Raw genomic sequence first — 20517 nt, forward strand, 5'->3', positions numbered from 1 at the left:
TCACTTGGAAAGTGGGAGAGTCAGGTTTGAATCCCTGCTCTGGAGAAGGGATTTAAACCTAGGTCTCTCCCCACCCCCAGGTGAGTGATCTAACAACTAGAATATTGGGTCTGAAGGTGGGGGGGCACCCCCACCACCATCTCCTCCTTCTAGAGTTTGTCAATCTATCCCATTGTTGACTTTGCTTTGATTTTAAAAAAAGGCTAAAAATGCTCAACATGAAAACATGTTTAGTTTGATGCAAAAGAGTTTTTTCCAACTTTTGCTGAAAATTAAAAAAAAATCAGTTTTGATTCAACTTGAACCATTTCTTTCCTGTTTTTTCGGAACTACCAACAAACCAAAAAATCAATTATTCACACAGCCTTAGGCTCACAGGGGATAATCTACTGAATGTGAGCTACCCATGTGATGCTATGGCCAAAAGAGCTAATGCGATCCTGGGAAGTATAAACAGGGGAATATTGAGTGGACTAGAGAAGTTATCTCACCTCCCTATTTGGCACTAGTGTAACGTTTGCTGGACACTGTGTCCACTTCTGGAGTCCACAATTCAAAAAAAGATGTTGATAAATTGGAGAGGGTCCAGAGAAGAGCCTGGGGAACTACAAAGAACTGGAAAACGTGCTTTATTGTGATAGATTCAAGGAGCTCAATCAAAGAGAGAGCTAAACAGTGACTTGATCACAGTCTATGGTCATGTTTACACTGTCCCACAGATTGGAATATGGGGGTGTGAACAGCAGTGAGCACAAAAGTGCCGCACTTTAATTCCCCTATGTGAATGCCACAGGTGTAAATTAAAAGGCTCCTACTTTGCATTAATGTAGTCCTGTTTGAAGAGGTTCACGTTAATATGAACTAGGAACCTTCTAGTTCATGCCCGCAGTGTCCACATGGGGAATCACAGCATATCACCCTGATGTGCAGTGGTATTCACAGCCCCATAATCTGGGGGGTGCTGTAGACATGCCCTATAACAGTGGTTCTCAAAGTTTGGTACTGGTGACCCCTTTCACAGAGCAAGCCTCTGAGAATGACCCCTCCTTATAAATTAAAAACACTTTTTAATATATTTAACACCATTATGAATTGGGGGGGGGCAAAGCAGGGTTTGGGGTGGAGGCTGACAGGTCGTGACCCTCCATGTAATAACCTTGTGACCCCCTGAGGGGTCCCAACCCCCAGTTTGAGAACCCCTGCCCTATAAGTACCTACCTGGGAAACAGAAATTTAACGATAGAAGCCTCTTCAGTCTAGCAGATAAAGGTATAATACGATCCAGTGGCTGGAAGATGAAACTAGACAAATACAAACTACAAATAAGCCACAATTTTTTTAACAGTAAGGATAGTTAACTATTGGAACAATTCATCAAGGTTTGTGGTGGATTCTTCAACACTAGAAATATTAAAATCAAGATTCTTTTTTTTTCTAAAAGTCATACTTTAGTTCCAACAGAAATTAATTCAGGGAGGTCTTCTAGCCTGCGCTAGCCAGGAGGTCACACTAGGTCATCACAGTGGTTCCTTCTGGTCTTGGGATCTATGAATAGTCTCCTGCTTTTTACCTAATTTATTTGTTTCTTTATGTACATATTGGCACCAACTGTGATGAATGATAAATAATATGAATTAATACAAGAGATTATGTAAACCCTGTTACAGATCTAATTAAACCTACAGCAGTAAACCTCTTTCGAACAGTGTGTCATCTCTGTGTGTCATCTCCGTGTTGCACTGCACAGTAATTCTTCTCATGGATCTCTCATACCGGACATCCATTATTACACTGGATTGAGTTAGGCTAGAAGATCCCTTAATTTTGAATGCTCTTCCTTTTATGACTTTAAATCAGGACTGGAATTCACTTTAGCACATTTTTGGGTGATGCCAAAATTATTTTCTTACACATGAACACCATGGCCAAATGAATGTTGCAAGGTAACACTGTGAGATCTGTTCATCATTGCAGAACTTTTTTCCCCCCATAGGTCTCTACTCTGTTATTTGGTAGCTGCATTTAGGGCTATATACGTGGAATACTCAGATAATGCATCTACACTGACGGGGGCAAAAAACCCAAACTTCGTTTCCATGGTGCTGGAGGCAGAATGCTTATTATTGGCTCCATTGAACAGACAGAACTGGATGTACTAACAAAGAGAGAAATACCAGCGAAGACTTCCATTAGCTGGGCTTTGCTGTGGAAATGGCTGTTTATTTAATGCGTAGTTCCATTTATATGGTGTTTTCACTGAAAGCCAGAAATTAAGCAGTGTGCTCAGAGCTCTTTCGCATGGGGAGGGTTGATTTTGGAGTAGAGATTTCTCCATCCATGGATTTCTGCCTCATTCAGTCATACAGACAAATAACACTGGAACTTAAGTCAGTGATGAAGGTTTTTGATAGCAGCTTTGAACAAAATGTGTCTGGAAACAGCCAAGTGAAATTAAATTCACAGCTTGTTTTATTGTGTTTTATTTAAGCTTGTCGCTTCACTTTCACAATATGGAAATCAAATCTGTGTTCTGTAGTTTTTAAATTCTCACGTTTTACGTTGGAATTGAACAAATTACTATTAGTGAAGAACATGGCTACTAGGTTAAAAACAGCCCTAGTTGACTTTATCGAGTTGCTCTGCATACCAGCCTCCATCTGGCATTGTTTTGCAGCAAGTTCTTGTTGAGGATTTAATTAATCAAAGCTCGGGTCATTGAAGCTGATGTTTTAGTATTATGGCTTAAATTGAAAAATCTTATTGTTTTGCCTTTGGATTTTTAATTGGGCTAATTTTCAGGAAGCTTGAACAGTTCAAAATGATTGAAATAAAACATTTCTCTTAATAGTAGTCGCACATTTTCTCTTAATATTGTAAAACACGGTGAGTCAATTCATACCCTGTGCTCTCCTCAGGCCTCAAAAATAGGATTGTCACAACTCTGCAAGGTATGGCCCCAGTCCAGCCAGGAGATCCCCTCAGGATCACACCAGTGTAGATTCAATAGCTCACTCTGAATGGCACAAAACACACTGGATGCCGTAAATTGTTGCATGCTGTAGGGAGCTAGTCGGTTCATTTTTTTATTGCTCAAAGCATTACAGTGCAAACCCTGTTCTTTACACGTCGGCTGTGAACAGGTGAGTCCAGCAGCTCTGAACGTCGTTCAGCAAAATTGGGTCAACCTTTATTTGCCTTATTTTTCATTGTCCACTGCCTCTGCGTGTCTAGGCCCCGTCCAGAAGCAGCAGCAGGGGTGCCAGCAGACAAAGAGAAGAATCTTATTTCCCAAAATTTCCCACGAGGTTTTGGAGAATCAAGAGGTTGACATTGTTAAAATAAGTTTTGAAACTTTTTCAATCCTTATCTGAACTACCCCCCAAGCTCTGAGCCTTTGAATTTCATCTCCGGCTAAGGTCCTGATCCTGCAGTGGGGTCACATGGCAATTCCTTGGACGTGTGAGGAGTCCATTGGTGTCAGTTGGACTCTAGGAGGGTGCCGGGCCCGAAGGACCGCGGCCCAGTGCAGTTTGGAAGAAGGGGGAATGGTTTTCAGGGCTCCATATGCTTAGTGGTTTGATGTTCTCACCATGAGCTGGATTATGGGGCAGTGTGTAAACTGCCTTGACTCTTGAGTTGCGCCGTGCCTTAGCCATATGCCTCTGAATCAGAGTTTCTCTCTGCTTGCTCCTACGGGGTGGTAATTTAGTCTTCGCCTATACCACGACTAAAGACTAGATTCACGAAGGAGACTTAGGAGTTAGCTTTTGCAGTGCCTAGGTGTTCACAGCAGCGGAATTCACAGCTCTGAGTTAGGGGCCCAGGTTCCTCATGCATTGAATGGGGAGACTTTTGCACCCATGAAGAGGATTCCCAGAAGCCAGCAAGTTGAGCAGGGAACTGCCTGTCCTAGCCAGGAGAGAAATGCAAAGCAATGAGACAAGGCTTAGAGCCCCAATCAGCAAAGGGATTTAGCTGCCTAAGGGGGCGAGTCTACATGGCACGTGACTGAGTTGCATATTTGGCGTGTGACTTTCTAGCTCAGTGGCTCTCAACCTTTCCAGACGACTGGCCCCCTTTCACGAGTCTGATTTGTCTTGCACACCCCAAGTTTCACCTCACTTAAAAAACTACCTGCTTACAAAATCAGACATCAGAATACAGTTGCTGACTTTCTTATTTTTACCATATGATTATAAAATAAATCAATTGGAATATAAATGTTGTACTTACATTTCAGTGGCTAGTGTAAAGGGCAATATAAACAAAGCACGACATTTTCGTTTTACTGACTTCGCTAGCGCTTTTTATGTAGCCTGTTGTAAAACTAAGCAAATATCCAGAGGAGTTGAGGTACCCGCTGGAAGACCTCGGCGTACCCCTGGTTGAGAAACACTGCTCTAGTGTACTGGCTTGCTGTGCTGTAATTTCCCGAGGGACACTGCACGAGGAGCCCCATAGTGCACTTTGATTGGCTACATCGGACACCTGGGAATCGGCAAAGCACACTCCGGGATTTTGACTGAGCTGCGGCAGAGCCCACATGGGATGTGACTGCACGGCGAGCTATCAAGTCTCACCCTGGCATGCTGCTCTGTTACATCTCTCTGCACTCGGGATCCTCAGCCATAAACTGTCTCCTGGAGTTGGGCACCTAAGCCAGGTCAGCAGTTTCTCATGAAAAGCAGTGTGACACCCCTCCCGCATTATAGCCAATAGCCCAGTGGTTAGGGCACTCAGCTTGGACGTGGAGACCTGGGTTCGAATCCCTGTTCCAAATCAGGTAGAGTGGGGATTCAGACCTGGGTCTCCCACAACCCAGGTGAGTCCCCTGTTGGCTATTTGGGGATCCAGACCCTATTGTGCTAGGTACTGTACAAACATAGGGAAAAAAGATATCCCCTGTCCCAAGGGACTCACAATCTGTGGATTAGACAAGAGACAACAGATGGGTACAGACAGGTGGGAGAGTACAAGGAAAGAATGAGCAACATTACAAGATGTGGTCTCAGCATGTGAGCTGCCTAATTGTTGTGAATTTTCCTTTTTTTTTTTAGCATCACATCAGAGGAGAGATATGAAGGTGGTTAATGAGGTAAATTTGCAGATGTTGATGGGGAACTCCTCCCACATATGAGGGATAGCATGGGAGAAAACATGATCATGCTTGATTGAAGATTGAACAAGTGGGCGGTGGAGGCTGGTATCCTGGCCAACATTGGCAGATTGGTAATGAGTGAGATATTATGCAGGAAGAATTAGCAAGATTTAGACACAGTCTTGATGTGAGGACCTACAGAGAGGGCTGAGTCCAAGATGATGCCCAGGTTATGGGCCTGAATGACAGTGACTGAGAAAGGAGGTATCAGGGAAGGATTTGGGGGGGGGAGATTGAGCTCTATTTTAGCCATGTTGAGCTTGAGCAGGTGGCTAGATATACCTGATGAGATGTCAGAGAGGCAGGCTGAGATTTTAGTTTGAACAGGATCCAGGTCTGGGGTAGAGAGGTAGATCTATAAGACATCCACATACAGATGGTGATGGAATTTGTGTTTGTCGATGAGATTACTAGTAATCCCACTTACTCCTGGGATGTGGGATCCAAAACTGAGGTATCCTGTCTGAGGCACTGGGGGGCCTGTTATGTGAGTACATAAGCTTACCTCTACATGTCAGTCCTAAGAAAGAGTCTATGTTTTTTGTGCACGTTGGGGCTAAAACAGCATAGAATCCTACACTGTATCATGCCTCCAAACAGGAACGTTGCATACAAGAGCCAATGATTCTTTACATCTTCTTTCCTTCCCTTGTGCACATGCTCAGCGAGAAAATCTCTCTCTCTCTGGGTGTTGTCAGGGGCCATTATCAAAGTATTTTACTTCTACATCAACGAGCAAGAAGAAACTCACACCTGTGTAATCTAAAAGGCTCCAGTCATCATGCTAAATAAAATGGGCAGAATAATGGCACTTCTGTGATTGTGCTTCATCACTTCTCTTCTAAACCTCCATTTTTAGGGCTTTCTGACTTCGCTGTTTAAAATGAGGGGTTTTCTTTTTAAGTTAAGTGAGTGTGAAAAATTGTGGATGTTGGTTTGAAACGCTGGTTTTGCATTGTCCCGGCTAGGGAAAAACATTCCAACTTTTTACTAAAGAAATACAATTGGAGTTACCCATAATACAATTGCTTTCGGTGTTTAATTTGTCTTTCCTCTTAGCACCAAGAGCCCCTTAGAGTCACCCCTCATCTGAAAATTCCATCCACCTAAAAGTCACCGTGGGGACCTGGAGGGCTGGCAGTGGCTCCTTCTAAAGCCAATAAACACTGTCAGAGTCACGGGCATGGAGTTTCTAGGGAATGATGCTAGTAATGAACTACCTCCATGGCCCTGGTCCTGGGGGTCCAGGCAAAGGGCTTGGTTCAAATCCCACTGGAGTCAGTGGAAAGACTGCTGATGGCTTTGGGTGTGTCTACACTGCAATCACGACATACCCAAGTAACCTTTAATCTGGCTAGCTTGGGTACTGATAATGGTGAAGCTGTGGAAGCATGGGATTCAGAGTTGCTAGCCACCCGAGTAACTGTCCAGGGTCCCAGGGATCGGTGATGTGTGTGTGGAGGGGGGGCATGTGGGGTCAAGTGCCTCCCCAGATTTCTGCTTGGCCTGCGCGGGGGGCAGAGGAGAGGTCCTTCTCCCAGGGTGCCTGACCCCCAGCATGTTCAGGCGCTCTCCGTGGCAGCCAGGCCCAAGTGGGGAGCGGGACCAGCTGCCAGGGGCAGGGGCTGAGCAAGCTGGAAATGTGCCGTGGACAAGGGGATGGGGGTCTCTGGCTCGCTCGGCCCCTGGCAACCAGGCTTGGGCGGGGAGCAGAGCAGTCGGGGCAGCCTGCCACCCCAGCCTGGCGCTCTCTCAGGCAGCTGCTGCTCTGCACAGAGTCAGCAACCTGGAGCGGCAGGTAGGAGAAGCAGCTGGTCCCACTCCCTGCCCGGTCCCGGCTGCCAGGGTGAGCAGCTGAACATGGCTGGGGGAGGCGTGGCGGGAAAAGGACAGAGCTCCCCCTTCCCCACAGGTAACTGGTGGGGAGGGGAGAGCGCGGCGGCCCTGGGCTGGGCACAGGGTCGGGAGATCACATTGCAGAGGACATAAATGGGGTGGTCAGCGTGTCTGTGACCCCAACTGAACCCTGTGCTGCTGCAGATTCACAGTGATTGGCACCTGAGATGTATCAAACGTATGTCTGCTTGTGTTGCTATTACACCTCCTGATTCCAGTGTAGACAGACCCTTCGATGGGCTGCGGATCAGCCCTTAGCCCTCTGCTCAGGGTTTCTGTGCAGGCCCTCCCTAAAAATAAACTCAGAAATATTTTCCACTTAGTGTGAGATAGTTGATAGACAGTCCTGGCCCTCCAAAAAAGGGAATAAGATTCTATTTCTCTCCCCCTTCTACAGAATTAGGGGTGTGTGTGTGTGTGAGTGAGAAAGAGGGAGAGAAATTATCAGACATCTAAAATGTTTCAGAGAGCTCAGACACTGGCCACTCCCCCGTGAAAACATTGTCTGTTGATCCTGCTGTCCCCAGGGTGGGTTCCATGTGGCTTTCCCCACCAGGCCTTGGCCTGTCTACACTTGGAGCTGTGGGGGGTGACTGCCAGCTCGAAGAGACAGACTCGCGCTAGTTCTGATCGAGCGTGTGGAATGGAATATAGCTGGGGCAGCACATGCGGTGGGACCGGCTAGCTGGCCCAAGAACATACTTGGAGTCTCTGACAGGCATATACTCGGAGCTGCCAGACTACCCTGCGTTCTATTTTTAGCAAGCTAACTCAATCGGAGCTAGCACGGGGTATGTCTCTTCCAGCTTGGAATCACATTCCTCGCTCAGTGTGGACAAACCCTTGGAGCACCTCAGCTGTTTCAAGAGCGCTCTCTAGCTGTCGCTATGTAAATAGCCAGCAGATGGTGCTTGAGACGATGTAGCATAGTTCTGGATTTTGTAAGGCCAATAAAAGTTGATGGTGGACGTGGACGCTGCATATTACACTTCTGGGCAGCTGGTTACGTCCACTCTTAGCACCAGCAGATGACTGTCTTGAACCATTCATAGATAATGAGACAAAGCAAAGTTGCACTCCAGCGTTGACAAAATGCTCACAGGCATGATCAACGTTCAAACAGAACCACTGCTGGTTGGGAACAGAGCTTGAACCCAAGTGGAGTCTGACTGTGTGTTCAAGGTTCAAATTAGTATTTTGCACGGTTCTGCGACTGAATATTGCCGTTGATGCAGGCTCCATACAATCACATATGCAAATACCAGCATGCACAAGGCCAAGCATTCCCCACTCCTCTGTGTCAGCTTAGGAGGCTGGCTGTGGCCAGTAAACCATTGTGTCAAAACTTGTGAATTGTGCAGCAGCTAATGCATGCAATTACTGTGTTTGATGCTATTCATATATCTCAAAATATACATTTGCAAGATATGAAACATTTTGGTGGATTAAAGGAGCATTTGGGGTTGATTGGGGTGGGGGAGAGATGATATAACTGAACGCAAAGAATGCAAATAAGCTTTAGTGGAGACACTTTCAGTGTATTTTATAACTTTGAAATGTAATTGTCTGCGAAAACTGTTGGGGGAGAGTGGAGAAGATTGTTTCCCTGGTTTCTATTTGATCACATCACAGTTTTGCAGGGTCTCTTCAGAGACAGACTGACAATTTCCTGAACAGGTTCTGAAGCGCACAGGGCAATTATGGACATTTGCCATATTTTCCAGCACTGTTTGTTGACTGTGTGCAGAAAACCTTGCCAGGACATAGATATTGTAAGCATTTCTCTAGGGCCCCAGCTCCCAGACTCACACGATTACATCCAGATCTAAGTTTTCTTTCTTTTTAAATATTGTGTCTAACCCTCAGGGCTGTGAAGAAAAGCTTGCCCTGAATGTAACTGATGTAGCGACAAAACAAAACAAGCAGAACACCCCTGGGCAGAACTCAGGGCACCGTGGTGTATATCAGTATGTCTGCTCTTAGGTATGGGGGTCATTGGAAAGGATTTGAATCTGGGCCTGCTCAAAGAACAGGTGCTCTAGGAATGGACAAAGAACTGATATGTCGGGGTCATTGGTGCACATAAACCCTGAGACATTATTGAAAATATAGCTAGAAATAAACTTTCAAGGGATAGGTGATACTTCAACTCCTAACAGATGGGGAAGGGGTGGGGTGCTCCTGAGAGGGGGCAGTGTATGGGCAGAAAATTTAAATGCTCTGAGGACCGTCAGAGGCTTCATCCAGCCTGTGGATCTCGGATTCTGCACTTCAGATCTTGGAGTCGGCTTTTGCTTCCTGGCTCTACAGAAGGTCCACCAGCCTGTGGAGAAATCCCCTGAATCTAGCTCAGTGCAGCAAGAGTCGGGATATTGGCACAGAGACTGAGCGCTTCAGTGCTGTTCACTGCCCCAGCTGCTCTTCCAGTCATTGTGACTGAATCTTCCATGGGAGTCGTGCAGTCTTGGGAAACCTGCCTTCAGCTGCCTGTGAATCTCCTCTCAGGGGAATGTTTGCAAGTGTGGAGGGAGAATCTTCACAAGTTAATACTGATGATGAGCATTAGCTTGCCCGGGGAAGAAAGCATTTAGTGAATCCCTAGGCTTTCCCTCTGTGAGGGTATGTGTCCTGATCCTTCCAGCTATAATAGGAACTGGGCTGGGCAGAGTGCAAGCCAAAAGGTCTGCAATGAAGCAGAGAGGGAAATACAGTAGATGAGATTAGAGATAACACTGTTCTCCTTATTCTCATGAAGTTTCTTGTTCAACACTAGAAGAAAGTGACCCTTTCTGTGATTCTTTACCGGGGAACCTGGCAACCTCCTAAAAACCAGCACCCAGGAGGGGCACCCTCTCTTGGGAGAGTGAGGACGTTTTTGTGGGCAAGGAAGGTGTGGCTGCCTGAAGGGTGTCAATTTATTTGGACAGTTGTCCCTCAAAAATGTTTAGAACATGGAAAGCTTTGATTATTGCTCCTGGATCTTTTACAACCTGAATGTGTGACTAGAACGGCCCTATGTAACCAGCGAATGTAATAGGAAAGGAATGAGCTCTGAGGTAAATAATCGATTTCCAGCTGCTAATCGTGGAACTGAACTGTGTCCCCCTGCAACTGAGTGAGGTTAGGGAGCCATGGATGTTGATTGGCTAACAATGGTACGTAATGCTTTAGGGCTATGATTATAAAACCAAAATTGTTCCCCTCGTGTTGATTGGCTAACAATGGTACGTAATGCTTTAGGGCTATGATTATAAAACCAAAATTGTTCCTCTCGTGTTGGCAGTGGCAATGCAGGTTTTGTGAGGCTCCTGGAGAATACAACCAGAGAGAGAGAGAGGCATTCTTGTTAACCAGGTGTAAAATGGGGAGTCCTTGGTGCTGTGAGCGATGGCTGTGATGCTTGCTGAGAGGCTAGGAAAGAGGGATGCCGTGTGAAGGAAGAGCCTCGTGTGTGGAGAGCAGAAGGGAGAGGAGGAGGGGAATGGCACAGAAGCTTTCACTAGGTCCGATTTTATGGGATCTATAGGCTCCTGTACTTCCTAACAAGAAATACAGTGTTTCAGCACCCTGTTTCTGTGCCTGTGAATCTCCTTTGGGAAAATGATTTGGCTAAGGTGGGTGTTGTACAGGAACCCCTGGGCCTACCTGACAGAAAACTATTTCTGTCATTACAGTGGTTTTAGAAATACAGGGTTTGCCGTAGCCGGTCAGAACATTGTCTGGTCACGTCCAATACCCTGTCGCTGGTTGTTGCTAATACCTGATGCTTCCTCAGAAGTAAAAATAAGACAGCAAACAAAACCATACCTCACTTGCTGGGAGCCAACTGTGCAATGTAGTTCATGGGCAATGAAAGGAGTGTTCCTGACCCATGAGGCTTATGGCCTGAAGCCTGAGACTCCCTTTCTCCTTAGCTTACAGTTGCTCTTATGGTTTTAGCCAAAATGAGGAATGGATGAGATTTAAAGCTTTCGTTTCAACTTTGCTATCCACTTGCTGGGAAAGAGAAATGGCTAAAACTCACTGTGTGTAGGCAAGGGGAAAAATGATTCAGAATTGAAACCAGCTTGGTGATTTTACTACTAAACAGAGCTGACTGAATTATTCCTTACATCATTTATTTAACTTTTCCCCCCTCTGTTTGCAAAGTGTGAGTGTATTTGTTACATCCATGTATTTGTGGGAAATGTATTTGAACAAATTGCAGCTGCTGACTACAAATGTTCACTTTGAGAATTTTCCATTTCTTTATTTGTTGGGTTGGGTTGGACAGCTAAGTCACATGGGCCGGTTTCTGCTTCCTGTACGGTTGATTGCAACTTTTAAACACTGTAGCAAATGATGAATAACGACTAGCATATTGTGACATGAATTTTTCCATACTAAAATTCATGAAACTTTCAAGATTCAGAAATACTTGATTAGAAACCTAGCAGCCATCCATATACCTCAACAATGAAGTACCCGAGTTTCCAATAACCTTTTGTGTTCTCCAACCTGTGCTACAAGCAAATCAATTCTTTTCTTCTCTAATTAAGATGGTTATGCTATTTCACCAGCCCAAGTTTGTTACTGTGTCTCTGTGTGTCTATTGTCTGTGTGTTTGTCCATCTCTCTCTGTTTGTGGGCTGCTATCCAGATTTTGAAAGATTTTTAGATTTGTGGGTAGAGGATGAAAAGAGAAAAAAACAGATAAAAAATACAATTAAAATATTATCAATGAAGTGTCAAGCAGTTTTATTCCAAGAGTTACTGAGCTAACAGAGAGTCTGAATTAGCATTTTCAACACTTCATAAACAGCTGACGATGGATGCTCTCCTAGCTTGCTTTGTACCTCATAAGTTCATTTCAATTTCATCTTGTTACACTTTCTGTATATGAGCAAACTGTTTATTACCCAAAGTATGAGTATCCTGACAAGAAAATTTTCAGTACACAGCCTTTACCATTTGTAACAATGTCACACTTCATTTGCTGTAAGCGTCTAAATACATGAGGCCAGACAGGGGAATGCTGCTGTGTGTCCTAATTTCACCCCAGAATGCTCCATGCATGAATCGCTGTATGAGCAGTTGCAGGAATAAGGGGGCGGGACAGACAAAGGAACTTTCCACTACGCTAAAAAGTCAAATAATGCAGCAGAAATGTCAGATTTAAATTGTCTTCCAGTTTTTGTGTTTAGCCTGAATATTTGTTTATAAAATTTCCAACTGGTGTTTTCCTTGTGGGGCTTTTCAGTTTGACACAGAATATATAGAGAAATATATTCTGAGAGAGAGAGAGATTATACAAGTAGCATTTACATGCAGTATATCAGAAGTTATACATATTTAAAGAGCTTAATGGTTGACTGTGGGACAGCTTCCAAAAATTAGCATCATACCAGCTGCTTTGCTAATTCAAATTGCCATAGTTTCAGGATAGTTTTAGGTTAGTTTTAAACAAAAATATTGAAAACAAATGTCTGAAGTATGCCATCAAGTTGCTTTTTATGGCAAATTGCTGAATTTGTGTCAGTGACTCTCATCGGTTGAAGATTGTCCTAGCTCAAGAGAGTGTCATGGGGTAGCAGTTAGCATTCTTGGCTGGGACCTCGATCACCTGAGTTCTGATACTGGTTCTGATACTGTCTCCTTAAGCCCTCACTTAATTTCTTTACCTCAGGTTCTTCCTCTGTAAAACTGGGACAGTACTTCCCCTAGTTGGCTGGAGGGTTGAGGATTAATATTAATTAAGTCTTGTCCTAGTGAACTGAAGAAAATAACTTTATTATTAATTTAAAAACCTGTTGATGCTTGTGGCAAGCTCTGTCACTGCAATTTCTGGTTAACATTCTGTCCCCAGCTGTGTGCGCGCATGTTGGCCTCACTTCACTTCGACAGGCGCTGCCCCACCGGGGATAGGCAGCCCCGCTTCATCCCTAGGAAGGGCATGCTGTGTTTGTATAACACTGACAGACCCCGGGCGCTGGTGGGCGGGATCGAACCTGGGACCTCTGGAGCTTAGTGCATGAGCCTCTATCACATGAGCTAAAAGCCCGCTGGCTGTTAGCCAAGGCTGTAGAGCAGACTCATTAATTCTCTCTAAGTGGTCTCTGTGCCGCTAGATGGGACAGACCACCGCACCCAGAAGATGTGTGGGTTACATTTGCACAGCCTCTCTTGGGGAATACACTGGGGAAGGGTAGCTTTAAATTTAAATTGCTTTAAATTGCAACTTCAGAACAGACCGACTAAGGAAGGCTGCTCAGAGGATGCATCCATGCTCCAGGTGTGCTCCTTACCTGGCCACTTCCGGGACTGCAGTTGCTGGCAGTGGGATCCCCACTGAGACAAGCCTGTGGAGGCTGCAGCCTGTGAGCACTGGTAGGAGGAGGGGTGAATCCAGCCCACTAATGGGGGGAAGAGCCGCATGTGTGTACCTCAGGAAGGATTTTAGCCTAGGAGTTTGTTTGCTTTTTCCTATAGGCTGTTCCACAGAGCTGTCCCTGACCGCAGACAGATTTGAGGTGACACTGCTGATCATTCCAGTGATATTAGATTGATCTCTGTGTTTTGTTATTTTCAGGCACTCTGATAGGACAGTGGGGGGGGGGGATCTACCTAGAACAACACACGGTCAAAACTGAGGAATCTTGAACTATTTTTATTACCCTTCAATTGCCAGCAGCTCCGCCAGGTTTATTTACTGTGTCTATTCCTTGTTTGCATGACAATAGCGGTGAGAGCTTTAGCAATGCATATGTATGACGTGGCTATGACACTAATTAAGGACCCGATCCAGCTAACGTTTAAGCCATGTGTTCGACTTTACGCAAGTGAGTAGTTTACTGTGACTTCAGTGGGACCATTGATGTGCACAGGCGTAAGGGTTTGCAGAATTGTGGGTCTCGGGTGGCAAGAGCTGTACCATATTAGACTAACTGTGGGCATATTTTTATATTTTAGCCTTAAAAAAAGGCCGGTTTTGGATCACGCCTGACCCCTATCACAAAGACGACAACATCCAGATTGGGCGTGAGGTGAAAATCTCCTGCCAGGTGGAAGCTGTTCCTTCTGAGGAGCTCACATTCAGTTGGTTTAAAAATGGACGCCCATTGCGTAGCTCAGAAAGGATGGTCATCACCCAGACTGACCCTGATGTTTCCCCTGGCACCACCAACCTGGACATCATCGACTTGAAATTCACTGACTTTGGAACGTACACTTGCGTGGCATCCCTGAAAGGCGGTGGTATATCCGATATCAGCATTGATGTCAACATATCCAGCAGTACAGGTAAGGCTGCTCCCTTCGACTTTGGCTTTACAAGTTAAAGGTCCAATATTGGCTCTTCCTCAGTGCGCGTGCAAGAGAAGAGGAGCGAACCTAGCAGGCTTCCCCATCACTTGGACTCATGGTTTCCAGAGTGTGGTGCTCCTATGAACAGAAGGCAGAAGGTTGGCTGGGTGGCAGATGATGCTCTGTTCCCCAAAGGAAGGTCGTGCAGCTGCTTGCATCTAGTAATAGACATTGGGTGTGGGGCAGGCAGCTGTGTTTTAATGAGTATGTAAGGGAATACTGGGGCTTATGCTGCTCCCAGTTGGCAAAATCCCATAGGCATCCATTGTGGTTTAGGTACTCAATGCATGCTCATTTCTGTGTCTTACTAAAAAGTATCTCTCTCTGCTGGCAATTGTCTCAGCTAAGAGTATCTTCCAATGTGTATGGAGTGCGTGTGTTTCTCTCTGAACAGATGGATGGCTTGTAACTCATGTGAACACATATTCATGAATATTGCAGTTTCTTGCATTTTTTTACCAGTGGCTGATTTTAGTGACTGACGCAGCCCCCATTGTTACTGCAGCCACAGAACAACAAAAATCCTTAGATTAGTATGGAATGCTTTCTGGTAGAGTCAGTTACTTTCTGCATTTGTTACCCATGATCGGGTTTTTATAAATTAAAAAGGTTTTCTCCCCCCGGTATGTCAAATCAAATATGAATAGAGCAAAACTGACTGTCTCCTTTCTCTCGTGAGTTTGAAAAAAAACAGCAAAGGCCCTTCAACCAGGTCCAAATGAAAGCTGCTTTATACTTTTTTATAATCTAGAAAATATATTTTGTAATAGAAAATATTCTTTCTGCCATCACTGAAAAAAAAAGGATTGCTATTCAGTTTTTCCAGTACAAATGAATGTATGTTTCCAGATAAGTTAAAATCGCAAATTTGTGTTAAAGTACACAGGCAAAGCATGTCAGTGTTTTGTGCCTTATAGCTCCTGTCTTTGATATGCTACATGGCTACAGCTTTCATCAGGTTATGCTAACTGTCGTAGACCCATAGACTTAAAGGCCAGAAGGGACTGTTGTGATCTTCACTGGATTCTTTCCAATTTTTCCACATCCTTCTTGTAGTGTGGGGCCCAAAACTGGACACAGTACTCCAGATGAGGCCTCACTAATGTTGAATAGAGGGGAATGATCCACAGTGACCTTAGGCTTATCTGTTAGGACAGCCGCCCAGGATATTAAGGGAGAATTTTTCTCCCACTTTGACACCAGTAGTTATTCCATGTCCCTGCCCCTTAGAGGAGTCTAAGAAACAGTTGGGAGGAAGATGAGGAGAAGGAAGGTCTGCTGTAAACTACACACACAGCCAAATGCGACAGGGAGTTTCTGCCATAGTTATGCTTAAGCCTTGGATCCAGAAGAATGCTGTCAACAAGTCTCAGAAGGGGAACAAGAAGCATCCTTGGCCATCACAAACCTTCAGAAGGCTGCAGCAAATCCGGAAGACCGGGAGAAGGGGGACCCTTGTCTCAGACCTTGATCTCAGCATTGGAAGGGAACTGCCAGGTTGGGTCTGATTCTGAGTGACATCAGAAGGGCTTTGGCCCCAGGGATCCACTCCCTCAGATTCCTCCTCTCAGACTGTAAACTCTGAATTCATCTAGGCCTGGACCACTGCACCCAGGGCTGCCCTCCCTCCGCTTTTCTGCCAGTGGTGGGCAGCTGTATGTTGTATTCAGTGCTCCAGCAGAACCCTCCGGCTGCCCACAGGGATGCATTGATTTTTACACCCCCTAGCTGGCCTTCCCATGCCTCCTCCATGGCCAGTGCTGCCTCCTTTCTTGGGCTGTGTTGGCCCTGCAGGACCCCAGTAGGTGAGAGGCCAGGGCTGCCTTTCACCATTTTCCACCTTTGCCAGAAGCTAGCATAGACACTGGGGGTTCTCTGGTCCCCCATCTAGACCAGCTGAGGAAGGGAGTTAGTAACATCTGTCTGATAGAGAGAGGATGTTGAACACTCAAAGGATCTAGCAGGATGTTTAGGGCTGGCTATTATCACATTTGGAAAACAGGTTCTCACTGTTGCACTTGCCAGCCTCCTGGAACAGTATCAAGGTATGAAGGACAAGAAAAAAACATCAAAGGAATTACACAAGTGCTGCCCATCTCAGAGGGAAAAGCTGTAAAACAGGGTAACAGTAGTTGTCAAAACTCTGGCATGTCACCCAAGACCAGAGAGAGAAGGCAGGATGCACAGTCAACGGAACAAGTTTCACATGAAGACTTTTCTCCCCTTCCCCTGTGGTGCTCACTAGTGTCCATATTGGTGTCCATCCTTGGTTCATCTTTTGACCATGTGATTGGGTCCTAAACTCTCTCTAGCGCTTTTCCTCAGTAGATCTCAAAGAAGGTTGGTATCATTATCCCCATTTTACAGATGGGGAAACTGAGGCCCAGAGAGATTAAGTGACTGGCCAAAGGTCACACAGCAGGTCAGTGGCAGAGATGGGAATAGATCCATGGTCTCCTGAGTCCCAGTCTAGTGCTCTATGCACTGGGCCACAGACTTACAGACAAAACAATCAGTGATTCAGATACTTGGAGTGCTAATTTCTATCTTCATGTTTATTTATCACAAAGGCAGTGAAGACAGAGCCTATGAGCAACAGCCTCACACACCTGAGCTTTCGATGTAGTGTAGCATGCACTCCAGCTGTACAGTTTAGCAGTGCTCATCTTACTAACTGGGACAGGAGTGAAGTGGAAAGAGAGAGAAGATTGTTAGCTGGCAAATGCAATGTTGGGGCCTGATGGATGCATGTGGGAGAATGGCATTCTGTGAACTCATGCGTACCCTCTCTAGCAGAAAGTTACCAGTGCATTATCTTTACTTGCTATAGGATCATCTGGAAGAGTAATAGAATAGTAATAGAATAAATCAGAAGCATCATTCAGATGACCATACCTGTCAGCTTTTCATAATTTCTGCAGGCAGTGATGTATTATGTCAGTACTTAGGTTCACTGTCCCGTAACATGCAAGACAAAGAGAAAGAGGGAGGAAAAAATATCATTCAGAACCAGTCTTCCTTAACGGCTTAAAAGACATGTCTATTTGTATGACTTCATCACCCAATTAGGGAAAGCTGAAAGTGTTTCAGTCTGAATTTGAAGGTCATTAGTGATTCATCAAGATTCATAACTGCTGAGATAGAGATGAACATAAGGTCCATGCACAAACACATTTTCCAAGTGCCAGAACTGAGCATTGCTATCTTACACATCTTGCTGTTCATCAGCTATCTGACTCTGGGTATGATCCTTCATTCCTTACTCCGGCAGGATTCCCACTGCTGCCGAAAGGGGAGGACACAAAACCTCACATACTGCATTGCGAGGAAGGGAAGTTTGCTGAAGCTAACTTTCATGGGATGTGCTGTAGCAGCCTCCCACCAATCAGAAACGGATAACAGTACCAGGGGACATGACACATTTCCAGAGCCTATAGAATTCCATTTGTGCATCAGGAGTGAATTTCATTGGATGTTTGTGAAATTAAAGACCCTCCCTTTCTGCAGGACAAGTGTAGTTTTAAAGGTTCAGTGGTAATGCGCTCGAGCCATTACCTTTCCAGATCTGTGTGCTCCCAAACCGTTTAGACTTCCAAATCTGATTCTGATGCAAATTAAACAGATGACCCAAATCTCCTAAGAAACACTCCTGACCTGAGCAGTGCTTTAAAGTGGCTGCAGAGTCGCGGCACGAGCGCTGGGAGGGCGCTCTGCTGGTGCTCTGTCTACACTGGCACGTTACAGTGCTGAAACCTGCATCACTCAGGGGAATGTTTCTTCACACTCCTGAGCGGGAAAGGTGCAGCGCTGTAAAGTGCAGTGTAGACAAGCCCTTACTAAGTTCAAGATATACCATGTCTACTGCTTCCTCCCTGTCCACAAGGCTTGATACCCTGTCAAAGAAATCTATTAGGTTGGTTTGACACGATTTGTTCTTGACAAATCCATGCTGACTGTTAGAATCATAGAATATCAGGGTTGGAAGGGACCTCAGGAGGTCATCTAGTCCAACCCCCTGCTCAAAGCAGGGCCAATCCCCAACTAAATCATCCCAGCCAGGGCTTTGACCTTAAAAACTTCAAATGAAGGAGATTCCACCACCTCCCTAGGTAACGCGTTCCAGTGTTTCACCACCCTCCTAGTGAAAAAAGTTTTTCCTAATATCCAACCTAAACCTCCCCCACTGCAACTTGAGACCATTACTCCTCATTCTGTCATCTGCTACCACTGAGAACAGTCTAGCTCCATTCTCTTTGGAACCCCCTTTCAGGTAGTTGAAAGCAGCTTTCAAATCCCCCCTCATTCTTCTCTTCCGCAGACTAAACAATCCCAGTTCCCTCAGCCTCTCCTCATAAGTCATGTGTTCCAGTCCCCTAATCAGTTTTGTTGCCCTTCGTTGGACTCTCTCCAATTTCTCCACATCCTTCTTGTAGTGTGGGGCCCAAAACTGGACACAGTACTCCAGATGAGGCCTCACCAATGCCGAATAGAGGAGAACGATCAGATCACGTCCCTCGATCTGCTGGCAATGCCCCTGTTACTTATCACCTTATTATCGTCTAGGTGTTTGCAAATTGATTGCTTAATTATTTGCTCAATTATCTTTCCAGGTACTGAGGTTAAGGTGAGTGGTCTGTATTTCCCTGGGTTGTCCTTATTTCCTGTTTTATAGATTGGCACATAGGTGGAGTTTGGGGATGCAAGGGGGTGTTGCCCTCCCCCACTCCCCTGGCCCCCCAAACTACAAGCCTCAGGCAGGCAGCCTGAGTGTGCAGTTTTCAGAGTAACAGCCGTGTTAGTCTGTATTTGCAAAAAGAAAAGGAGTACATGTGGCACCTTAGAGACTAACCAATTTATTTGAGCATAAGCTTTTTGAGTGTGCAGTGTAATGAGTTCTGCAGAGGAGACTGGAGAAGTGCTGTTCCCAGCTCGTGCCCCTGGGGCAGGGAGTCAGAATTTTGTTTATAAACAGAGTGATTAACGGGTGTTTAAGGTTAGGAAACATTCTAACAGCCCTTTCTTAAGTTAAATGATCTGTTCCAAGTTTGGTGAACTACAAAAAGTAAGTAGCCTAAATGATGGAAAGCAACTGTTGATTTTCTATAATTGTTTCAATTGTTGTATTGAAGAGGTGGTAAGAAAGTTACTAATATCCTTCTTTGAGAAGATAACTGATTTTTTAGACAAAAGAAATGCAGCAGATCTAATCTACTTGGATTTCAGGAAGGCACCTCATACAGTTCCACAAGAGAAATTATTAGTTAAATTGGAGAAGATGAGGATTAATATTAGAACTGAGAGGTGGATAAGGAACTGGCTAAAGGAGAGCCTACAACAAGTCATACTGAAAGATGAACTCTCAGGCTAGAGGGAGGTTACTAGTGGAGTTCCTCAGGGATCAGTCTTGGGACCAATCTCATTTAACATTTTTATTACTGACCTTGGCACAAAAAGTGGGAGTGTGCTAATAAAATATGAAGATGGCACAAAGTTGGGAGGTATTGCCAATACGGAAGAGGACTGGAATATACAAGAAGATCTGGATGACCTTGTAATAGAAGTAATAGAAAATGGATGATACTTAATAGAACAAAATGCAAGATCATGCATTTAGAGACTAACAGCAAGAATTTTTGCTATAAGCTGGGGACTTATTAGTTGGAAGTGACAGAGGTGGAGAAAGACCTGGGTGTATTGGTTGATCACAGGATGACTATGAGCGGTCAATGTGGTGCGGCAGTGAAAAAAGGCTAATACAGTCCTAGGATCATCAGGCGAGATATTTCCAATAGAGACAGAGAAGTGTTATTACCATCATACAAGGCAGTGGTGAGACCTCATCTGGAATGTTGTGTGCAATGCTGATCTCCCATTTTTAAGAAAGATGAATTCAAACTGGAACAGGTGAAGAGGAGGCTACTAGGATGACCCAAGAAATGGAGAATCTACCTTATCAGTGGAGACTCAAAGAGCTTGGCTTGTTTAGCTGAACCAAAAGAAGGCTGAGGGGAGCTATGATTGCTCTCTATAAATGCATCAGAGGGATAAGTACCAGGGAGGGAGAGGAGTTATTTAAGTTAAGTGGCAATGAAGTGAGGCTGACCGGTCTGTAGTTCCCTGGG

General features: G+C 45.0%; 1 protein-coding gene across 6 annotated transcripts in view; it reads left to right on the top strand.

Annotated features, from left to right (window-relative positions):
* Positions 1-20517, top strand: part of MDGA2 (MAM domain containing glycosylphosphatidylinositol anchor 2) — a 664067-nt gene that overhangs the window by 417219 nt on the left and 226331 nt on the right. For all 6 annotated transcript variants that reach the window (XM_073350233.1, XM_073350236.1, XM_073350237.1 and 3 more), the window contains one exon: positions 14003-14332. In XM_073350233.1, the coding sequence (XP_073206334.1) occupies positions 14003-14332 (330 nt within the window). The remainder of the gene's footprint in view (positions 1-14002; positions 14333-20517) is intronic.

This window comes from Lepidochelys kempii, chromosome 6, assembly GCF_965140265.1.
Source record: "Lepidochelys kempii isolate rLepKem1 chromosome 6, rLepKem1.hap2, whole genome shotgun sequence".
Taxonomy (NCBI): Eukaryota; Metazoa; Chordata; order Testudines; family Cheloniidae; genus Lepidochelys; species Lepidochelys kempii.